The sequence below is a fragment of the Lepeophtheirus salmonis genome, chromosome 2 (genome assembly GCF_016086655.4).
Source record: "Lepeophtheirus salmonis chromosome 2, UVic_Lsal_1.4, whole genome shotgun sequence".
Lineage (NCBI taxonomy): Eukaryota > Metazoa > Arthropoda > Copepoda > Siphonostomatoida > Caligidae > Lepeophtheirus > Lepeophtheirus salmonis.
In genome coordinates this window covers 32,210,135-32,231,039 of record NC_052132.2, presented here as the reverse complement: position 1 = coordinate 32,231,039, position 20,905 = coordinate 32,210,135, and the positions used below count along the sequence as shown (strand labels likewise).

Sequence of the window (20,905 nt, the reverse complement as noted above, 5' to 3'; positions counted from 1 at the left end):
GATAGTACTATAATAATACAATCTACTCCAGAGGGAAAAATATACCCCTCTACTTTTTTTTCATTAAAAAAAGTTTATTAGTATCATTTATCCATAAAAGGTCTACTGATTTGTGGCTTTCTCTACCCTGAAAAGAAAAAGCGAGCGAGCGAGCGAGAGAACGAACGAACGAAACAGGAACAAGAGAGTACCAGCAAGATGAATGATATCTCCATAATGATGTTATTATATACTCAACAACTGTTGTTTTGAATTATTATTATGTATAATAATAGAGTGAATTCCCAGGTGGGTTATCTCTTTATAATATATATATATATATTGTATAGGAGAGAAAGATGAAAAAAAAAAAATCAGAATATAAATTGGGAAGGGAACGAATGTTGTTATGAATAATTTGGATAAAATAAAATGTAAAATCAAATAATACATTATAATGGGAGAGCTTTTAAATAAATGTCTATGTATGGAAAGGAATCGGATTTCAAATCATTGTTGTGACAACTCTTACTGATTAGATTTGAGAAAGAGAGAGGATTAGGATTTGAGGGTGGCAAAATTTGTTCAATAGGTGGGATGTCCTATAAGAGAATTAAGAAATAAAGATGACAGGTTATAAAAGTAAATGTATAATACACCAGCTTGCCAACTAAAATGGTTTTGGTTTGACATGCCCTCTTGCACATCTTCACGTATGAGAGAACGACTTTGTTATGTGGTGTTTTTGCAGATATTTTTGGGGACGGGGTTGCTCATATTTGAAAAATGGATCATATATTATGATTCGTAATAAGAAGATAGAAGAAAACATTTTGAAGAAAAAGAACAGATCTTTCAACACCTTCCTTTCCACTCTTTGCTCATTCCTAGTGGTTTGACATAGTTACAATAGAACCTTACATTGAAAGCTACTTTAAGAGTCTTTGTTTTAGGAAGCGAATGCCTTTTTCCATTTGGACATTGAGTGATCTCTTGGATTATGATTCATTTCCCTTGATTTAATCCAAAAAAGAACACATAAACTAGTGTAGTCGCGATAAAAATATTTTGTTACCGGTCCTCTACAAATATGGATAGCGATATTTCCATACTTTTCGAAGCAAAAATCCAATACAAAAATGTTGTAAAGGGAATTTCACCTACGCTTAGAAGGGCGTTCGCAGAGTTCCTGTTTGGCGTGAGGGATTTCTTACAAATTGGATGGCATTTAAAAGTATATGTATATACTTGCTTTTTGTTATATCAGAAATTTTGGTTTGGTCACAAATTTGAGGATCAGCGGCCATTTTTTTTTCTTTTTTTTGATATAGTGAAGCTGTATATACCGTATTCAAAACAAGTTCAGTACCGTACAGTTTTAAATGTGTAATTATACCCGTACTAATATAGTTGCAGGATCCCGACCAACACTATTTTATACCAAAGAGTCCCAGTACATTAAATTAATAGAAGAGCTTATGTTATGTGTTATTTTTTGTGTAAGATAATTTTGGATGTCATAAAAAAAACATTTATTATTTTTATTTAACTTGTATAACACGAAAATGACAATTCCAATCTTCAACCTACATAAGTTTAGCCTTTAGCGACTTTTCTCTAAATAAAGTCAATTTTTAGAGTATAATTTCCATTCAATACGTTGTTTCGATTTGAAAGAGATAGATGAAAATAAAATTTAAAATCAATTGCAAAAAACATTTTAGCATATATTATTATCTTGATTGCAATTACTAAAAATGTGTCTAATCATACAAAAATCAAGCAAAATGATGAATTCACTTTCCTGTTTTAAGGCTTAAATAAAAATAATTAATGCAAGTTTCAGCCAGCGGGCCAAAATGCTGTTGCAAAGTATTATTAATTTATGGTAATAACATCTAAGACTTTGAACAGAGCTGACTGAAATATAATGATACGCATAGTTAAAAAGAAAAAAAAAGCACAGCCCATTTAGGGCATTGTACATTTATGTTATATAGCCAAAGTACATGAGAAAATGACATTAAAGCAAATCTTAATTCTGAAATAATCCTTTATAATAATTATAATGTATCAATGTAGATACATTAAAATAATAGCTCATAAAAAAGCATATTCCTTCAAATGACTCTTAGGCACGAATTCACCTACTTCATTCAATGCTTATTCCATATGGCCTATCAACAAAAAAGCAAGCTGAGATAATTTTGGAATAAATATTAGATATCATTCATTTAATCAATCATTTTACACTTCAAGTAGGGCATGAACATTGTTTACTTAAGTGTAATTTTTTACATAGGCAAGAATTGTGGCGTCGTCTTTGAGCTGTACACCCGATCTTAAACTCTAGACTTCCCAATGTAGGGTATAGCTGAAGGCTGCTTATGCAGCCTTCAGACTCAGCAAGGCATCTCTGATGTCAGCCGCGCTGTTAAAATATTTCAAGTCAAAGTTATTTAGAACCAGGGAAAACACATCAAATGAGATGTTGCTCAATTGTCGAGTAATATTCTAACCTGTAAGAGATTTGGGGCCCAAAAATTGCGACAGATAAAACAAAAAAGCACATGTTTTGTTTTATCCATGTCTCTAATTGTAAAAATGTCAAGGTAACAACAAAAAAGATAACGCGTGTTCGATCTCCTCCACGCTAATGGCAGTGCTTAGAAGGGTAGAGAGACCGTTGGCATCTCCATTTGGACTGCCTACAACATCCAAAAGTCTGTTAAACCCCTATACATAGAATACACTTTTGCAAGAACAATATGTCTAACTTCTAGCCAGTCTCCATGTAGCCCTCCTCCCCGCCCTTAACTCAATCCCCGGGACTTGGCAGTTTTGATTGTCTTGAAGAAGAATGCTGCACCTCTCATCCAAATCTCGGCCATCAATATAGCGTGGTACACCATGAATACAGCCTTCATTGTCTAGAGCTTACATTCTATCAGTACGCCAGCGTGTCGAGGCTGTTATTGTTTGTGAAGGAAGGTAAATTGACTCACTAAACGTAGCAAAATATAATTTTTAAACATATGACAAATTGGTTCAGAGAAGTCTTTTCTTGACTCAATAAGAATCCCGCATTTGAGTCAGTAAGTCATGCATCTATATTCTACAACAATTCACAGTCTGTGAGTAATTTAATATTCCTGATGGGACTCTTTTATTGAGGAACCCTGTGTGTATGTAGACTTTTGTTAAAATAGTTGGAATGTAAACAAATGATGAACCTTGGAACTGAATCATATTTTTTTCATTATTCCCTAGCTGTTGACACTGTGACAAGTTTATGTGAATTAGATATTTCTTATATCTTGTGTATATTTGAGGATTTTGATTATGAATTTTGTTCGTAAAGACATACATAGTACATAGATAGAGAGAGCTTTTTCAATATGCTACAAACGATGAGAGAAAGCAATAGGATTATATATATATATACAATAATAATAATAACAAAAGCATTCTTTTGAAGTCAAATCCCTTAAAAGATGGAACCATTAACCAAATTATCTGCCATTCCTCCTTCTATATCTATAATGTTTATAGTGTGGTGTTCCTAGTGGTGGTTGTTTTTATTCTTTTTATTATTTTACAGCTGAAGTGCTTTAATAGAAATCACTAAAGAAAGGGGCTTTCTTAATAATAACAATAATCAAAAGATGAGCTCTTTCTCTTCTACTTAAATTTCTTCCTTTCCTTCTTCTTTGTTCTTTTTCCTAGGTTTTAACCTGATCAACTCTTTATATGTATAGTAGTTCTTCCTTAGTTTAAGTCATTTAAAATAAAAAGGCTTTTATTTTTTCGTGAATACTTTACATCAATATTGATGTAAGGGGCATGTATCCACTCTTACATCAAAAGATGAATTACATACTTAATATATGTGTAAAAAGAAGGCTCTTTGACAGTCTATTGATTAAATGTGTTTTATTGAGTTCATTTGTGGAGCATAATTTACTTTCATATATGATATAAAATGAAGGTTTAAAATACTCGGTTTTCAGACTGGGAGTCCCTGTTCCCTTAGCCCCAACCGTGAGAGTTCTTCAAAAAGTGCCAAACGAGAAAAATAATATATGCACATTAGTGCTGGAACGGTACGCTAAACCCATATTACGGTATGTGGTATACGTGGTCCGATTCTGTATAATGACAAAATGGTTTTTTTAATAGAATTAATGTAGTTCTTCTAGTTTTTTTCGATATTTTATTCAATAATATAATAATAATATTTCTGTAGAAATAATAAATTATTCCTTAATGTACTTAACTGGTCCAAAAAGCAGAAGTTTATATGAAATATCCACCGGTTTTATAATACAATTATACATGAATTTATAATTTTTGCACAAAAAATGAACTTCTCTACATTTTCCGGTAATAAAAAAAGGCCGATTAGGTCATCAGCTGTCGAAAAAATCATATCTTTGCAAATGATTTGACATGTTGAATGTACTTCCCCTAGGCTAAAAGATTCACCTGAAACAATACTCACAGATGGATTAAATATTTGTCCACCACTTTTCCCCCATTCTCGCCATCTTTATAAGGAAATCCCAAGGGGTACCGGACTAGAGACTTGGAAGTACCAGAGTTTATTCAACTTTATAACAAATTCACTAATCATAACTATTTCTTGGTGAATGATGCTTAAATGAAATCTTTTGAAGTAGCTGAGATCAAAGAACCCAATAACTCTCTAAATACTTAAGGTGCAATATATATTTACGACGCAAAATATAAGTAGAATTTAGTAAGAAATAATAATCAAAGAAAGAGCTCCGGTTTATTTATACGTTTAATGTTAAGTATAATATATAAAGCAAATAAAGTATCTTTAAAAAATCACCAAAATTTTATAGAGAGTAAAAATGTACCGAACCGCACTGCGGTACAACCCTGTTACGTAATACATACATGACGTTAAGTTGTTCTTGGAAGGAGTTCGTAAGTCAAAGCAATTTATTCCATAAGAAGTAACTAAAAAAATTGGCCTTGAAACGGCTCGTATGCAAATTTTTTCCTCAAAATCCAGCTCATATCAAAACAAAACAAAAAAACTGCGTTTGTTAGACACTCGCTTCTCAAGTAATAATGTAATTCATTATGTAAACGTCTTCCCCAACAGAAAAAAAGGGGAAAATGTACAAATTACTCTGAAAATGGAGTCAGAGACGTCAAAATCCACTCAAAAGTTTGGCAGGGGGGGGTGGGAGGAAGTTTTACGATACTCGATAACAGTTGGTGCTTGAGGCATTATGTCGAATCTGTTGAGATTCAAAACCAGATGAACTCAAATAATTTCATGTTATTATTTGTAAAAATCCTCTTGAACAACAAATATCTTTCAAAATACTTACATGCTACATGATTCATGATTAAATAATAGTCTCCTATATTGAAATAATCAATTCACTTACATATTATTAAATGTATAATTATGTAAACAAAGTCCCAAATGAGGAAATTCTTTTCAAAATAAAACTCAACTTCCATCAGGATCCTTCTTTTTCGTTCCTTCACAGTAACTTGCAAAGATCCTAGAAACATTCATATAATTCAACACGTAACTTTTGTTCTTTAGACCATTTCAAAAAGTGAGGTGACAAATATAGAACGGATTCTAGTCTATGGAGTGGTCTCGCCCTCCCCCCATTTTGACAACCCCTGTTCTAGAGGCTAATATTCTGGGTATCTCAGACCATTACAGGAATTAGAAAATAAAATATGCAGACGTTTATTGTATTTCTCAAGTAGCCCTCAAATAAATTTTAATTTTTGTATTAATTTCTGGAATACTATTATGGGATTCTTGAGATCCATTTTGCTCTCAAAACCGATTGTTTTAAGATTTGGTATCATTTCAGCCTTGTACGCAAGAACCAAAGGAACTTAATAAATAAATAGCTTGTGTTTATCTCTCGAAGGGGAATTTCACAATGATAAATTCTAGTCAAGCCCAGAATCGTTACTGGATTCGATTCCAGTCTACTATGAAAGAAAATGAATCTTGACTCGAGATCCCCGTTTTTCTGGAATTGTCTTAGCTCTGCCCTCAATAAATTCCAGAAAAACGGGGATCTCGAGTCAAGATTCATTTTCTTTCCAAAGTAACTAATTTCTCGTATAAGATGTGCTCTCAACTGGTCTTGTGCTGTGACCATCATTTCCCAATGATCATTTAGCCGCGCCTATTTTTATTATCCTTCAAGGCAAGCAAATCTACGGAACATCGATGTTTCAAACATTGGTTATGTGGATAGACATTTCCATTAACAAATTATCTTCTTAAATTGTCCGGAGAAACCACAAATTTAATTTAAATGTTAGTTCGTGACACTGACATTCTCGATCAGTCTGTTCGAGACTTTTTGTATGCCCTGACATTTAGAATGTTTACAGCTGCTATCGGTCTGACACGGTATAATAAAGTTTGTTAAGTAATGTGCTTTTAAAAAGTTAATGCTCACAATATTTTTTACACTTTCCGTTTAATCATTGAGTAAATAGTCATTCATTATTCTACAAGGGAATGAAAGGTAAAGTACTTTTGATCATCTATTCATAACTTATTCATTGAGAAGCACTGGTCTTGAATACAACAACACAACTAATTACCTTCATACTGAATTCATTTTTGATACAACCATATGGTAATGATTATTTGTACTTTAAGAAAATGATTATCTTACAAAGGTTTAGAGTTTCACGAACTTGGAACTCCCAGTATAGTTACTTGAGTCTCCACGTCAATCTAATTTATTCACTTGACTAATTTTGTAGATGATGCTTAATGAACAGTGTATAAAATATGATGTGACTCAAATCTAGGATTTCATATGTTTATACGTACGAGTGTATGCACATAGACTTTCCCATCATGGAAATCCTTCAAGTAATTATATAGGCTTACCAAACCCCGTAATTATGTGTCCCCAAAAAAAACTATAATATCCAATCAGAAACAACGGATTCATCTGTCACAACATTTATGTGACAAAACAAATCTGAAAGAGAATCGGAATTTCACCCCGTATTTGGAGTATAGGGTGGGTAGGTATACATTCACTCTGTCCAATGTCCAAGGTTGCAACTTTTGTTTAAGTGAGGGATGACCCCCGTCATTGCTATCTGATTCCTCTATTTAATTCCATGAGTTACTTTTTATTGCTGATAGAACGGCTACTTTAAACTACAACTGTTATTTTTCTTTCTTTCCTCAAACTTAACTTTATCTGAACATTTATCACAACCATGGATAGTTATGGTATATGAATTATTTTTTAATTATTATTATTACTAAGGTAGGTCTTTGCAATAAATGAAATAAGACGAAAAAGAAGGAAAAGAGAAGAAGAGGAAAACTAAGCCACAAACCAGGAGAGTGATAATAAAATTAGTTACCAACTCCTCATCAACAATAGCAATAGAATTAAAAAGAGTCCCTGCAGGCACGTAACCAAATGGTTTATTAAGAAGAGTAAAAGAAGCGTGCGCTCTACTGAGGAGAACCAACAAAATTGTAATCTCCAATAATATGGAGAAGGAAAAAAACCCGTGAGGCTCTCCTCCGACGACTTTTTTGTCTTCCTTTTGAACCAATAAAACAAGGCTTTCGAAATATTTCTTTCAAGTGGAAGGCGGGGATTTCTTGCTCGTCCGCCCAAGAAAAACACTCAGTCAAAGGTCTCTTCCACTTTCCCTAGAGGGGAAGGCAAATGCGTGTTCCTATAAGTTCATATTAAGAGGCAAAAAAAAAAAAATTGTTTTTGGAAATAATAAAATAGATTGAGTTGGTTAAAAAAAAAAATAACCAAGAAGGAAGAAAGAGAGAGAGAACATTTATTTTTTATTTTTTTTATTTGATCTATATTGTATTTCTCTACAGCATTATTAAATAGACGGTTGAGTCCCAGAGTGGTAATCGATTAATATTATTATAGGGTTCATCATCATCATCTTGGTTGAAATATATATTTTTTTATCACTCACAACAGAGTAATAATAGTACTAGTTATATTATTATCTACAAAGACTTATAAGACAATTAAATATACAATTAATATTCGGCAAAAACAAAGTTAGTGGTGTTGTTGTTGATATCATGGATTCCTTGCTTTTAAGCAGCCATGAGGCGGAGATTCGACGTTCACGACGGAGTAGCAGCTCCCTTCTTGGAAGACATGGAGTAGGATTAGAAGAGGAGGTCAACATCGAGGAAGAGGGAGAGGATCTCAAATCCTCAAAGAATCCTCCAACACCACACAACGGTGTCTCCTCATTCCTCAAGTTCTCCATACAAAACATTCTTCATCAAGCATCCAACGTCGCAGCAGTGGCTGCTGTAGCTGCCGCAGCATCTTCTACTTCAGACAGACGTAAGGATTCGGAAGATTCCGAAGACGAAGAAGAACGTAAATCTCCACGGTTGAGGGGACTCCACCTTCCCTCCTCATCGCCCCCCATCTTCGATCCCAATACCCTACCTCTCTGGTAAGTGACTATTTTACTTTTCTTCAATTCTATTGTCAGTGGCACACTACAGACTCGACGCTTCATGGCGTAAGTCTCTAGTTGAAGGTCTGAGAGTCGTGAATCATCCGGAGTAAAGGTTTTCCGACTCAAAAAATGCTCCAACTGATCCCGTATATTCTTAATGTTTGTGTCTAAAATACCAATTTCCTCCGAGTTAAGGAGCTCTTCCCCGGGTTTCACTAAAAAAAGAAAATGTAGGCATAGTTATAAAGTAAGACTCTTTACTCCGATTTATAATTATTTTGCTGACCCACCAAGATCTCTTTGGATATTCAAATCCTTGAGCTTACGCCAAAGATCCTTGACATAGTTTTTATTGTATTTGACTACTGGATGTTTTTCCACATGAACGAGCAAAGTGGACAAATTATTACTCTTTTCTCCTAAGCTGGTTTGCATACTCACAGACCTACACAAAGTAAAGAACATTAATAGGTATTTTAGCGTGAAGCTCAAACAATTTACCTATAGCCCTCTCGCATCCCCTTCATGGGTACAACGGCTTGAGCCAACAATCTATTTTTGTCATTATAAATCCCAAATCGAACAACAGCCATGGAGGGTAACTGTATGATTCCGAAAGGAAAAGTCTCATCCCATACAGGATTCAAACTATTGCTCTGGAAAGGATAATTATAATTAGTGTATATATGTAGATCCCAACTAGTGTAAACAAAATCTAGTTACAATGATGGCCTTTGTATTGCCATAGATTCGGTCTAAGGATGCACATCCAATTATTTCGACTTGAACATAAATAGTGAGTGATGGTTTTCGAGGAACAAGATGTCGACCACAAATTACGGATATACTCAGCTCACTACTTTCCTCGGGTATCATCATGGCCGTGATAGGATCACACATGTCTAATAATATGATGAAACCAGAATTTGAATTGTGAATATCTATGAGTGTGTTTCTTACTTTCTCGAACTACACGAGGTTTGAGTCGATATCCGCAGGAGCCCGTTTGGAAAAACCAAGCCTGATTAACTTGAATTTCTTCACTTGGAGTTTGAAAATTGAGTGCCAACATTTGGGAGCCAGTGCTCCAAAAATGGGAGGTAATGGGGTGGAAATTTGAGGAGTCTAAGCGGGATCCCTTAGGATATACACGAGATAAACGAACCCGATGAAACTCCATCATCTTCGATCGATTTTCATCGATCATAAATGTCTTTGCCTTGGACTCGTCCATGGAAATCATGTCTGTTAGAGCCAAGCTGAGAACATCCTCAGGAATACTTGAAGTGCGACAGTAAATGATGAGATTAAGGAGCTCAGGAGCAAACTTTCCGTTTATTTTTGAGATTTGAGAATGAGTCTGAAATTATTATTTATGTTATTTTATAATTAACATTCATTTCATTTCCGTTTAAGTATGTACAATGTATATATAAAAGCGATTTTAATAGCATAATTATATATATCTATGTAACATGAGTATTCTCTTTATATGTATATATGTATACATAAAAAACATGGCGCTCGGATTTTGTCAAAAAAAGAAAAAAGAAGAAGAAGAATACGAGAATAAATGGCGGTAAATAAGCGCTTAACTTGAATGAAAGTAAGAAAAGAAAAGAGAGAAAAGATAAAGGCGGAATTGCTTATTCCTTTCTATGGATCTTTCCCTCTTTACAATGTAGGTACACTTATTAATTATACCGTAGATATATTGAATGAAAAGATATTTATATATAAATGTACCTAAGTAACTCGTGCCGATTCTCTCCCCCGCCCCCCCCCCAATCAATTATATTTTGCTTGACCAAACAAGAATCCTCCTCTATTATCTATTATATCTAATTGTAACAGCCAAATTAATAGTCAAATGCTAGGAAGATTAATATGCATAATTACTCTTTTTTGAGAAGCAGAGCTGGGCATGTGCGAGGGTGAAGTCAAAAATGAGGTTGCCCAAATCTTCCACACATCGTTTCGCTCTCGAGTAGCCAAATAAAAAATGCATGAGGTGTAGGTCGTCACTTTCAAACAATTATCCGTTTTCTTGTCGGAGAAAGGAAGTGGAGTACTCACCATAGCTACATCCATCTTCGAGCCCCCCATTCGATGAGTAGCAATGATGACTTCAGAAGAACCCTTGTGAATCTTTAAAATTCCATTTTCCAGTATCCCAATCCCTTTAGTCCAAGCCGAGCCTTTTTCTTTACTCAAATAGTAGAGTTCTCCAGATATCTGGTTCAAAATAAATATGGACTTTATCACGCTTCAGCCTGTTCAATGAATAATAATTATTACAATGTCTTCCCCTATTTCAACGGTGTCATCGCTGAATTTCTTATGCTTCAAAATGATTTTATGTTTGAGATCCAAAGGAGAAGGAAGATCCTTTCCATTGTCCATGGGTTCAAGAAGAAGATGATCTTTAAGCTCAGTTTGGAGATACTCGGCCATCAACTTTTGCCGTGACAAAGAGCAATGGTCCTCAATACTTATGATTAGTGGATAAGGACTCTTGACAAATCCATGATCACGAATAGTTCGTATCACAGATAGAAAATCAATTTTAGTGCAGAGCGTGTTTCCATGAGTAACAATAATTGGGGACTCATTGGAGTATCCATTCCAACAGTCGATTTCAATGCAACGTATTCCTAAACGTAGAACACGGGCGTAGCTCCTTGAGTCAGAGCAGCCAAAAAATTGATGACCATTGATATAGGTGTTGTGTGAGGAATTGATAAAGAAGTTGGAGAGAGGATAGGCCATTTCGAATTCATTCACTTCCTGTTCAAGTACAACTGCATTCGAGGGGGAATAGAGGTAGTCTAAAAAGTCTTCAAAGCTGAGCTTGGGATCCTTGTGACTCACACGATTGGAAGTAAATCTGTTGTATATGAAAATATTGTAAGTATGTACATAGATGGGATCAATCCCACCTAAGGCTTAATGGTTACCTCTGAATATATTGAAGCATATGAAGACTCAAATGAGGTGGCGGCTCTTCCTTTTGCTCCTTTTCTAGAAATTCTCCAAAGTCTGAAGTACCCATCATTCCAAAATGAGCCTTTTCTTTCGTTTTGCAACTCTGTTTCAAATGATTGAATTAAAATTAGAAGGCCACTACGATGTGCTATGTTTTGTTCACCTTGTAAAACTGTGTCCTTAGAGCCTTGCTCATTTTACTTTCAGCGTTCATCATTTTACGAAACACGTTCATGAAGGTTGTCCAGTCAATGATGGATGTCATTTCATCGACATATTCAGACACATGTTCCTTTGTACTACCCGTTGCAGAAGCCATAAAGGAAAGCCATGACTCAAGGCTTTAAGACAAAGAAGAATATGAAAAAAAAAACAAGCATATAACTTAACTTGATGTAATTATATTAGTATTATAGATATTTTTATCAAGTTGTTGTTTTTTTAAATAGTCTGAGTCATTTCTTTCAAATTAGTTAAAGAGATTCTTGCCTTATAACTCTTCGTCCAGGAAGCTTAAGAGATTGGAACTGTCTCTTTAGGTAGGTATTGAATGCCATTTTATAGGAGCCTCTCTCTAAACTCTCTTTCCCTAATTGAACTTCTTCTTGAAGGGATAAAAGTGTCTCCAATTTATGGGACCCCAAATCTATAATAAAATATGTATATGTGCATGAAAAGTACATTCAATGCCCCACTCCTCCTTACCTAATTTCTTTAGAACAAATTCAGATCCATAAAAGACGCTTAGTAGGAAGTATGACCCCAATTTATGTCCACACTCAAAGTATCTCACTTCCAATGGATCGATGAAGATTTGTCGTCGGTCATTTTTGATTTCCAATAGGCAGTCCTGTAAAAAAAGGTTTATTATAAAATAACGAGAAGGCTCCATCTTTTTCTTTCCTCATGTCTATCGATGGCAACAATCACTTGCTCCATGCGATCCTTGTAGTCCTCATCACGGAAGTACAAAGAGTACTCATGAGTGAGAGTCAAGTCTTTAAACATGGTGCGGGCCCCAAAAAAAGAAATAAATGAACAAGTAACTACTACTACGACTGAGCTCCTTTGGATTTTAATATAATAATTAGTACAATATAAAGTCAAAACTTATTTTGTTCACATCCGTTGCTGTACTAAGATAATTATTATTTACATAATATACTTTTATTTCTCATTTCCTTTCAATTGACGTATCCAAGTTAATATTTGTGTTGTTGTTTTTATGATGCCACGGGCACACTGATTGGCTTGCTGTTATTTTTGCACTCGCTCAATCCATCATGTATCATCAAATTCCATTTGAATAGAAGAATTAGATATAAAACATTAATATTTTGACACATGTTTTCTTTATTTTTTATTTCCCATTTTACTTTATCAACATATGACAAAAAAAATAATAATAAAAAGGATTATCTCATCAAAATATATAAGTTTTATTCATACATACGAACGAACATTAAAATTGTCATGAATGTCAACTTTCTTGGAAATGAAAGGATGTTCTCATACCGAGCAGAGATTTCTCATCATACAATGATTTGACTGGAATTTGAATTTACGTGCATACTACATATATGAGAGTTAAGTATGTATTATGTTGATATATTTATTAAGAGTCCGTTATGAAGAATGGTATTAGTACTTCATAGATGTTCTAAAGGGAGTGGGGAGTAGGAAACATCCGGATTATCAGAACTGTAACCATCTGTTTTTTATTTCATCCTTTTTTGTGTGTGTGTGTGTATATATGTATTTTAAAGATCCATTTGATTTTCTCCTGTAATATGTTTGTAGAAGGGGAGAGCTATAATAGAACAAAAAAAAAAAAAAAAAAAAAATGAAGGATATTACATACAAAAGCTTTCTTATACTTTCACCAGGTGTTTAAGTCCATAATATGTATATGCTAAAAAGGTGTTTATCTTCCTCCTTCATGGTGTGTGGGGGAGATGAAGAGAGTGATGATTATCTTTTCATTTACAGCTCATTAATATCTAAATAAACCTTTATTTTCAGGCCGTCTCCATTGTCCCCCTATCACTTCCTCGAAGGAGCATCACCAGGAACAAGGCCTCTTCTCCTCGCTGGCCTCTACGGTTCATCTGCTCAACCACATTCCCCCTATCCCTTTCCACTCTCAAATGTACACAATAACTCTCCATCCGTTTTTGAAGACCGGCGAAATGCAATAGCTGCTGCGATAGTAGGGACGACATCCTCTTCGTCATCCATTCACTCATCTCCAAGTATAATTAGTTCTCGACCTTTGGACCTCTCCCACCTTACTTCTAATTCATCTTCAGGGGCTGCAGCTGCCGCCGCTGCGGCTAGAGCAATTCATCCGTTTCTACAGTTACATCATCAAAAGGCTGGTGAGTTATTATCGTCATAATCAATGGTTTTTTAAGCGTAATTTTTTTTAGTAAATTTATAATCATCTTTTTTTTGTACAAAATAATGAGGAATTTATAAAATATTTATTATTTTTCAAATAAACTTTTCTTCGAAGAGGAATTCCCGTACTTGACCTTCTTTTTTGTAAAAATTTATATTTGTTTTCTGAAATAATCTGCATATAAATAAAGAAAATACGGGGCCTGTTCGTGTGACCACATTGTTTGCGGTTGTCAAATACCAACTCTGTTTTTTTATAATCAAGTGCAAGACTAGGGCAAATGATTCCAAACTGGCTACATTTTGTGAGTTTACATGTACCTGATCCTTTGTTTCTATTTCCAGCATCTCCTCTATCTCCACATTCCAATCATAGTTGTAGTAATAGCAAGTCCATAATTCATTCCTCACTCAGCTCTTACTCTCCTTTTCACAACTCATTGACAGGTAACACAACAGAGCGGGAGTCTGCTCTTAATCGATTACATCGTTCTGACTCGGTGGGCAAATCGGATGATGAAATTGACGGCGATGATGATGATTTAAATGGCTCCAGGGATCCTTTGAAGGGAGGCAAAATTAGAAAAAAGAAAACTCGAACTGTCTTTTCGAGATCACAGGTATGACGTCATTCAGGCAATATTCTTCATTATTGAGATTAAACACTTTTTTTTTTTTAAATGTAGGTTTTTCAACTGGAGTCCACTTTTGATATAAAGCGATATCTTTCAAGCTCAGAGCGAGCTGGTCTTGCAGCTTCATTACAACTAACAGAGACACAAGTACGTATCAAAATAAAAATTTCAGGGTTGTTGAAATTGGATTAAAAAACAAAAGAAAAACGTCATCTGGTCATACTGTTACTTGTTAATTCAAATTCTATTTTGTTAAATTGATAATACTATGTAAGGATATTCAGTTCTTGGAATGCCGTTCGGCTAAAACTTACATTTATTATTGCTATTTTAAGTTATAAAGCACGCAAATGATCTTTATAATTTTCAATTACAGTAGGTTTGGCCTTTAAAGCCTTCTTTTGTTTATCACGTTTTTACAGTAAAAATTTGATTCCGAGCCAATTATTGCAATCAAATGACTATTTAGATTCAAATTAAAGGTAATTACAAGTGATAAAAAACTATCAAGTATTCGAAAAATAAAATATTTATGAAGTTATATTGAATAAACTTCATACAGAATGTATTTATGCATACAAATACCAGTAAAATGGAGGGCCTTATTTGGGATCTATTTTTTTTTTTTTTTTTTTGCATATTTTTCTTAATTCAAAATATTGTACTTAACACTAAATAATAGCCTTATAGAACAACTGAAAAAGATTTTCTGTCGAATAAAAGATCGATTTTGATTAAATTTTGTAGTTCAACTATTATTTTCTTATATTATATAATAAAAATTTCAGTACTTTCACATATGTAACTCATTTGATTACGTACACATAATCAATAATTACTAATAAAATGCATTGGATAGAAAACATATTTAATTTGGCGTTAATCTTCCTGCCTCTAAAATATTAATTTCTTATTAAATTTAGTCAAATAATAGACTTTATTATATTGTATTTCGAAAAAGTTAACACAGCCTTGCAAAGCTTAGATATAAAATATTCAATCATAAAATTAAAAGTTAAATTGAAAAAAAAATCAATCTCAATCGAACTTTTCTCCGACAACAAATCTGTAGAAGTTATAATATTAGGTTTTTGTTTAGGTTTATCTATAATATAAAGCTATTTAAAAAAAATATTTGTTTCCATATAAAATCGTTTATACTATTTAATTTTTGTATGATTTTGTGGGAACGGGATTAAAGATATTTTGATAAATATTTCTTCTTTTGAATGCTGGAATGTTTTTTATCAATTGCTATCAGCCTAAATTTTCATTTATATAATTATTTTATTTTGAAGTATGGATCTGTATGAAAATTTTACTAAAAAAAAGGGTTGAAAGGTTTACTACGATTGAAAAATTCCATGGTCTTTTTCATGTTCTATGGCTTAAATATTTTGTGTAAAAACTGAATTATAAACTCTTTGATAAATCTATTCCTACAAACACGCCCATGCCTTGTGGAATTCACTTTTATTCGTCGAATCCTTAACTATGATTTGTGGCAGCAGTTGGACTACCTTGGAGACCTCCTTTATTCCCAATACCGCATAGCCATCTTCTGAACCCATCCCAACTAATTGCTCAAAACACACCACAAATTATTTTTTCTTCATGAATGAGACTATTCAGGAAAAACAGGGCTGAAATCATTGTTGTTGGGGAAATATTTATTCCAATATTTCAGAACGCTTCTTATGGGGACATTTTTCATTCAATTGTAGTATAACATTAACGGTTTTACGGTCTTGTGAACATTCATTCTGATTATCACATTGACGATACACCTTCATTTGTTGCCAAATTTATAAGATTTAAGCCCGAAAGATGGAAATCTAATCATGACAAAGGATTTCCATTGGATGAAACAAATTAAGCTTTACATAGGAGCTTATTAGTTGAAATAATACAATTGTAACTCGGTTTTGACGAAATAAATTTTTCATTTTACAACATACAATTCGAATTAATAATTAATAATAAAGTTGAGCTCACTCCAAACCTCAACTCCCTCAACATTCATTCCAACCTCATTTACCCCAGCTATAAATATATAATATCCTTTTTTTAACCAGGTAAAAATATGGTTTCAAAACCGACGAAACAAGTGGAAACGACAAATAGCCGCAGATAATGAAGCCTCAAATCTCAGAGCATTTTCAGGAGTTCCTCTCTTCCTTCAAGGAAATGTACCCACAAACTTTAGTCCTACAAAAAGTGGAAATAGTGGACCCACCGATTCACCCAATACTCCTCCTTCTCTCCAATCCAGCATATCCTCTGCTCCTTCATATCTTCCTACTCCACATCCAATTTATTTCCCCCATGGACCACCTCCCCCCTTCATCAGGGCCACCTTCCTCCGTATCATCCTCTTCCTCATTGCCGGCTACAACATCTGGGACCTCTTCATCCACGACAATTCATGGATTTGTATGAAGTTTTTAGTCAGGACGAATGAATTTAGTATGTAGTTATATAAACGTACATAACTCACTCAACCTACCTTATACTGTTAGCCATATCTAAAGCTCATTTTCAAATTGTTATTCAGTAATTACATGACCCTTACTTGAGAGCATTTTAATTTATTTATAAAGCATTTTCATTGACGTCCCAAATTCCATCAAAATTGGAGGAGTGAAACTTTGAAGAAATCTTGATTAAACTCCATGTAATGGCAGACAGAATAAAAAAAAAAGTTAACATTTGCATTGAATACTACCTTATCCCAATGATACACAGTAGTATTTGAATTAAAGTAATATCTACTGAAAATACCAATGAAATGTTTAAATTTGTATAATCATAAAAAAAATATCATTATTTTTTGATCGATTAGGGACAAGGAAAGTAGGATAATTAAAGAAAAATATGAAAATATTGCATTATAATATTTAATTTACAGTATAAACCATGAAAATAAGGTTATGTAACAATGCCATAGCATATTTTGGTTCAATAATAAATACTATAACAAGGTATTTGAGGGATAGATTTTGATAGACAGTAAGTCCTTTTATGTACTGCTCCAATTTTGACATCCAAATACATACAAATAATTCCCCATTTTTCTTAATATTAATGATATATTGTTATAAAACCATTTGTTGTTTATGCCCCAACGGCCAACGTCAACAATGGTGACGTCACATGAAAACGCTCTTTGGGTAGAACTTGTTGCGTGAATTATTTTGTCAATGAAAAAGTTCCGTTTTTTTTCTTTATGCCACATGAATTTAATCGGAAAACAAAACACAACAATGGCTCACAAATTAATTAATTCATAAATCATATATTTATTTGTTTTATTAAACTTTGTAATGATTCATTAATTATTATAAATTATTTATATACCAACATTTTTGGACTGAATGCACAAAGAAACAGAAATTAAACATATTATAATTATATTATTATCTCTCTTTCTCTCTCTTTCACTTATATAGTTTCTATAATATATGATCTAAAAATACTTAATAACTTTCATGTCTCGCATCCTTATCTGATATTCAATTCCAAGTTCTTCATAATAATATAAAATTGGTTATTTAATAAATAATTATGATACAGAAAAAGAAATAAAAAACTCAAACTCCCACGAATTTCCAGATAATTTTAATAACAAGTTCCAAAAAGACTCTTAATTAATAATTTGATATAAAGTCTTTGAACGGTGTTCATTTAGTCATTCCTTTCTTAAATCCTATCCATTGTTCTCTAAAGAATTTTTTTACCCTAGGACAAAGCTAAAACCAAATGGCAAAACAACGACCACATGATCTCTTTTTGTTCAAATTTAAATGGCTACAACTTATAAGCATAAATGAAAATAATATTAAGAAATGGTAGGATGAAAGAAAAATCCTGAAAGTTAACGTTATCACCCTCACAATTTGAAAAATATTTGAAACGTCCTGCCAGTGTGATATAGGCAAGAATTACTCCGATGTTGATACTCAAATCCGATGTGCTACTTGTGTCCTTTGACGCACTATTTATCACTTCATTCTTATTTGTTCTCTCTTCTAGAATATAAGAATAATGATGACAGCCTCGACCGAAAAACATATAGAATATAAAAATAGAATATATATTCTTGTAGCAACTACAATATCATATTAATTTCATCTATGCTTATTAGTATACTATTTTATCTACATTAAGTGCTGAGGGCCTCATGAATATAAATGTTGAAAGTTTTGAAATCCTCTCAAAAGTTAATCAAAGAAAAGCCATAAGATGATAAATTTGAGAGATATGCTAACAAACATCACGCTGAGATGAAAAAATGTTATCGTAGAAGAGGGCTTAGCTTTTTTGTAGTTGCAATTTAAAAACACCTTTTATACTTTCCAAAGCTGTTATCATTCTTGAAGAGAGAACAATTAGTATAATATAATCACTAGTACATGAAAGACGAGGATTTGTTACGGAGTTATGAGTGTAATTCCTTGCTCGACTCGGATTAAAATTTTTAAACAGTTAAACTTTTTATTAAAAGAAATTAATTTGTATTCGAGGTTTAGTGAATTTGATTAACTACTTTCTTTGAAAGTCGCTCCTTTTGCATTATTTGATAATTTTTTTTTCAATGTCAGGACTGATGTATATGGGTATGTCGGTACTTTATTCAATCCACTCCCGCCCTAAGACCGATCCTATAGATCCTTGGGACGATTTTTCAGATTATCCATACTAGAATTTATTAAAACAAGAAGAAGTATAGCTGAATGACGTCACTAAGGATTGAAGTTTATTAGTTTTTAAGACTGATATATTTGTCTTTATTAAGTTAGAAGTAATATCTTCTGTCACACAAACGTTGAATTGGATAAAATATTTGACTACTCTCAAAACTGGGCAATCAGCAAAATCATATAGGGTAGAGTTGAACATAAAATCCGTGTAGTGTTTGCACGGATAATAAAATTTGATATTGTCATTTTTAAAAACCATGGTTTTGAAGGAGTAAAATACTTAAGAGACCTCTCAAGAGGAAGACGCAATCTCCCACCCCAAAAGATAGATTCCAGTCTTAAGTCGAGATAACTTAAAATTTTATGATGGAGAATAGTCTTCTCTAATAGAAACGGATTCCCAAACTTTTTAACAAAAGGCATTTTAGTCCTATTTTCGTGAATTATATCAATTGTTGAATCTCAATGATAAGTAGCCCTTCCTTTCCATAAAATTCTCTGAATAGACGCTAGAAGTGGCGAAAAAACTTCCAAATCCCGATTAGTTAAGGGTGTTCCCATTTGGATCCATTCATAATATTTGGAAGACATGTGATTCACCCTCCATCTTATTGTTTTTGTTATTGCTCTATGGTGTATATCAGCATACATGTAAATCCGGTGTATTTCTCAGCTGGCCTGTGAATTTGTAATTGGTAGTATAAAGAAGGAATTTTATTTCCTTAGCAGTTGTCATTATTATTTAATTCCTGAGTAGTAAACATCCTTTCCTATGTAGATTTACTTATATTCAAAACCTGTTTGAACGTGTGCTCATAAAGGACAGAGTGTACCCCTGAGAATTTGTTGCAGAGTTATAATTATAAGTCCTTGTTGGACTCAGAGTAGAACTTGGCATTGCCATTGGAGTTATTCTAGCATATGTCCTTTTATATATCTTTTTCTCATTCCTCTTTTGTCACAGCCGATTATAGCTGATCTAACGAAAAGTCATGAGCATTATTCTCTCTTTCCTCCAAAACATTCTTCAAATTGACAGGGTTACCATGTTGATGTCAGGTTTCTTTTTTTTTAACATGCCCATTCCACATTGGATCTTCCTTCTCCTTCGTATATCATAATTAATTTACATTTACAGAATATCTTCAGATTTGAATAAAATGTAATTGCTGGTATGTAAAAAATAATTAAATATCCCTAGTGCTTTGTGTGTCGCATCGTGTTTCTGTTAGAGAGCGCTCTAGAGACTAAAGCACATATCAGTCATCAAATAATATTACTTTTTTTTCTCAGAATCTTATTATTCTTTTATTGTAGAAGAGAGAACACATATGAATTGGTATAAGCATAACGTGGTTCGAAAATACTTTGCCTAGGACCTTATAAAAACACTTTCATGAAATTTTCTAAACAAATCCCTATTAAAGGGACCTCAAAACAAAATTAAATATTTGATTCTATTAATTAAAATAAGTACCTACCTACATGTTGATTTATAATTAAAGTTGGAAAACATTTGGTTCTCAAAATAAGTATTTGTTCTTTGTTTTTGACATGGAAGTTCAATAAAATAAATAATTTTAATTCCACTAAAACTGTGGGATTACATAATGAGTGTATTCTTTTGGATAAACTACAACTTAGTTTTTATTAGAGTTGAGTAGTTTGTAATGAAAAAATTACATTGTAAAAGAGGAAAGG

At 33.1% G+C, this 20,905-nt stretch overlaps 2 protein-coding genes across 3 annotated transcripts; one reads left to right on the top strand and one right to left on the bottom strand.

The window, feature by feature from the left end:
* Positions 1 to 7,826: 7,826 nt before the first annotated feature.
* Positions 7,827 to 12,608, bottom strand: LOC121113662 (1-phosphatidylinositol 4,5-bisphosphate phosphodiesterase zeta-1). Its single transcript, XM_071886756.1, has 12 exons — positions 12,375 to 12,608; positions 12,175 to 12,321; positions 11,959 to 12,115; positions 11,633 to 11,810; positions 11,442 to 11,572; positions 10,783 to 11,371; positions 10,384 to 10,719; positions 9,445 to 9,844; positions 9,208 to 9,386; positions 8,986 to 9,140; positions 8,775 to 8,929; positions 7,827 to 8,699 (listed from the first exon to the last, which is right to left on the bottom strand). Exons 1-12 carry the CDS (start codon positions 12,475 to 12,477, stop codon positions 8,299 to 8,301), a joined length of 2,931 nt encoding a protein of 976 aa, XP_071742857.1. The 5' UTR covers positions 12,478 to 12,608; the 3' UTR covers positions 7,827 to 8,298.
* Positions 12,609 to 12,680: 72 nt separating this feature from the next.
* LOC121113663 (uncharacterized) lies at positions 12,681 to 18,109 on the top strand. Of its 2 annotated transcripts, XM_071886757.1 has the most exons (6): positions 12,920 to 13,060; positions 13,492 to 13,847; positions 14,215 to 14,250; positions 14,317 to 14,489; positions 14,556 to 14,651; positions 16,580 to 18,109. In XM_071886757.1, exons 1-6 carry the CDS (start codon positions 13,050 to 13,052, stop codon positions 16,976 to 16,978), a joined length of 1,071 nt encoding a protein of 356 aa, XP_071742858.1. In that variant the 5' UTR covers positions 12,920 to 13,049; the 3' UTR covers positions 16,979 to 18,109. The 2 variants fall into 2 exon arrangements, with proteins under 2 accessions (XP_040563438.1, XP_071742858.1); XM_040707504.2 differs by having other exon boundaries at positions 12,681 to 13,060; positions 14,215 to 14,489.
* Positions 18,110 to 20,905: the final 2,796 nt, after the last annotated feature.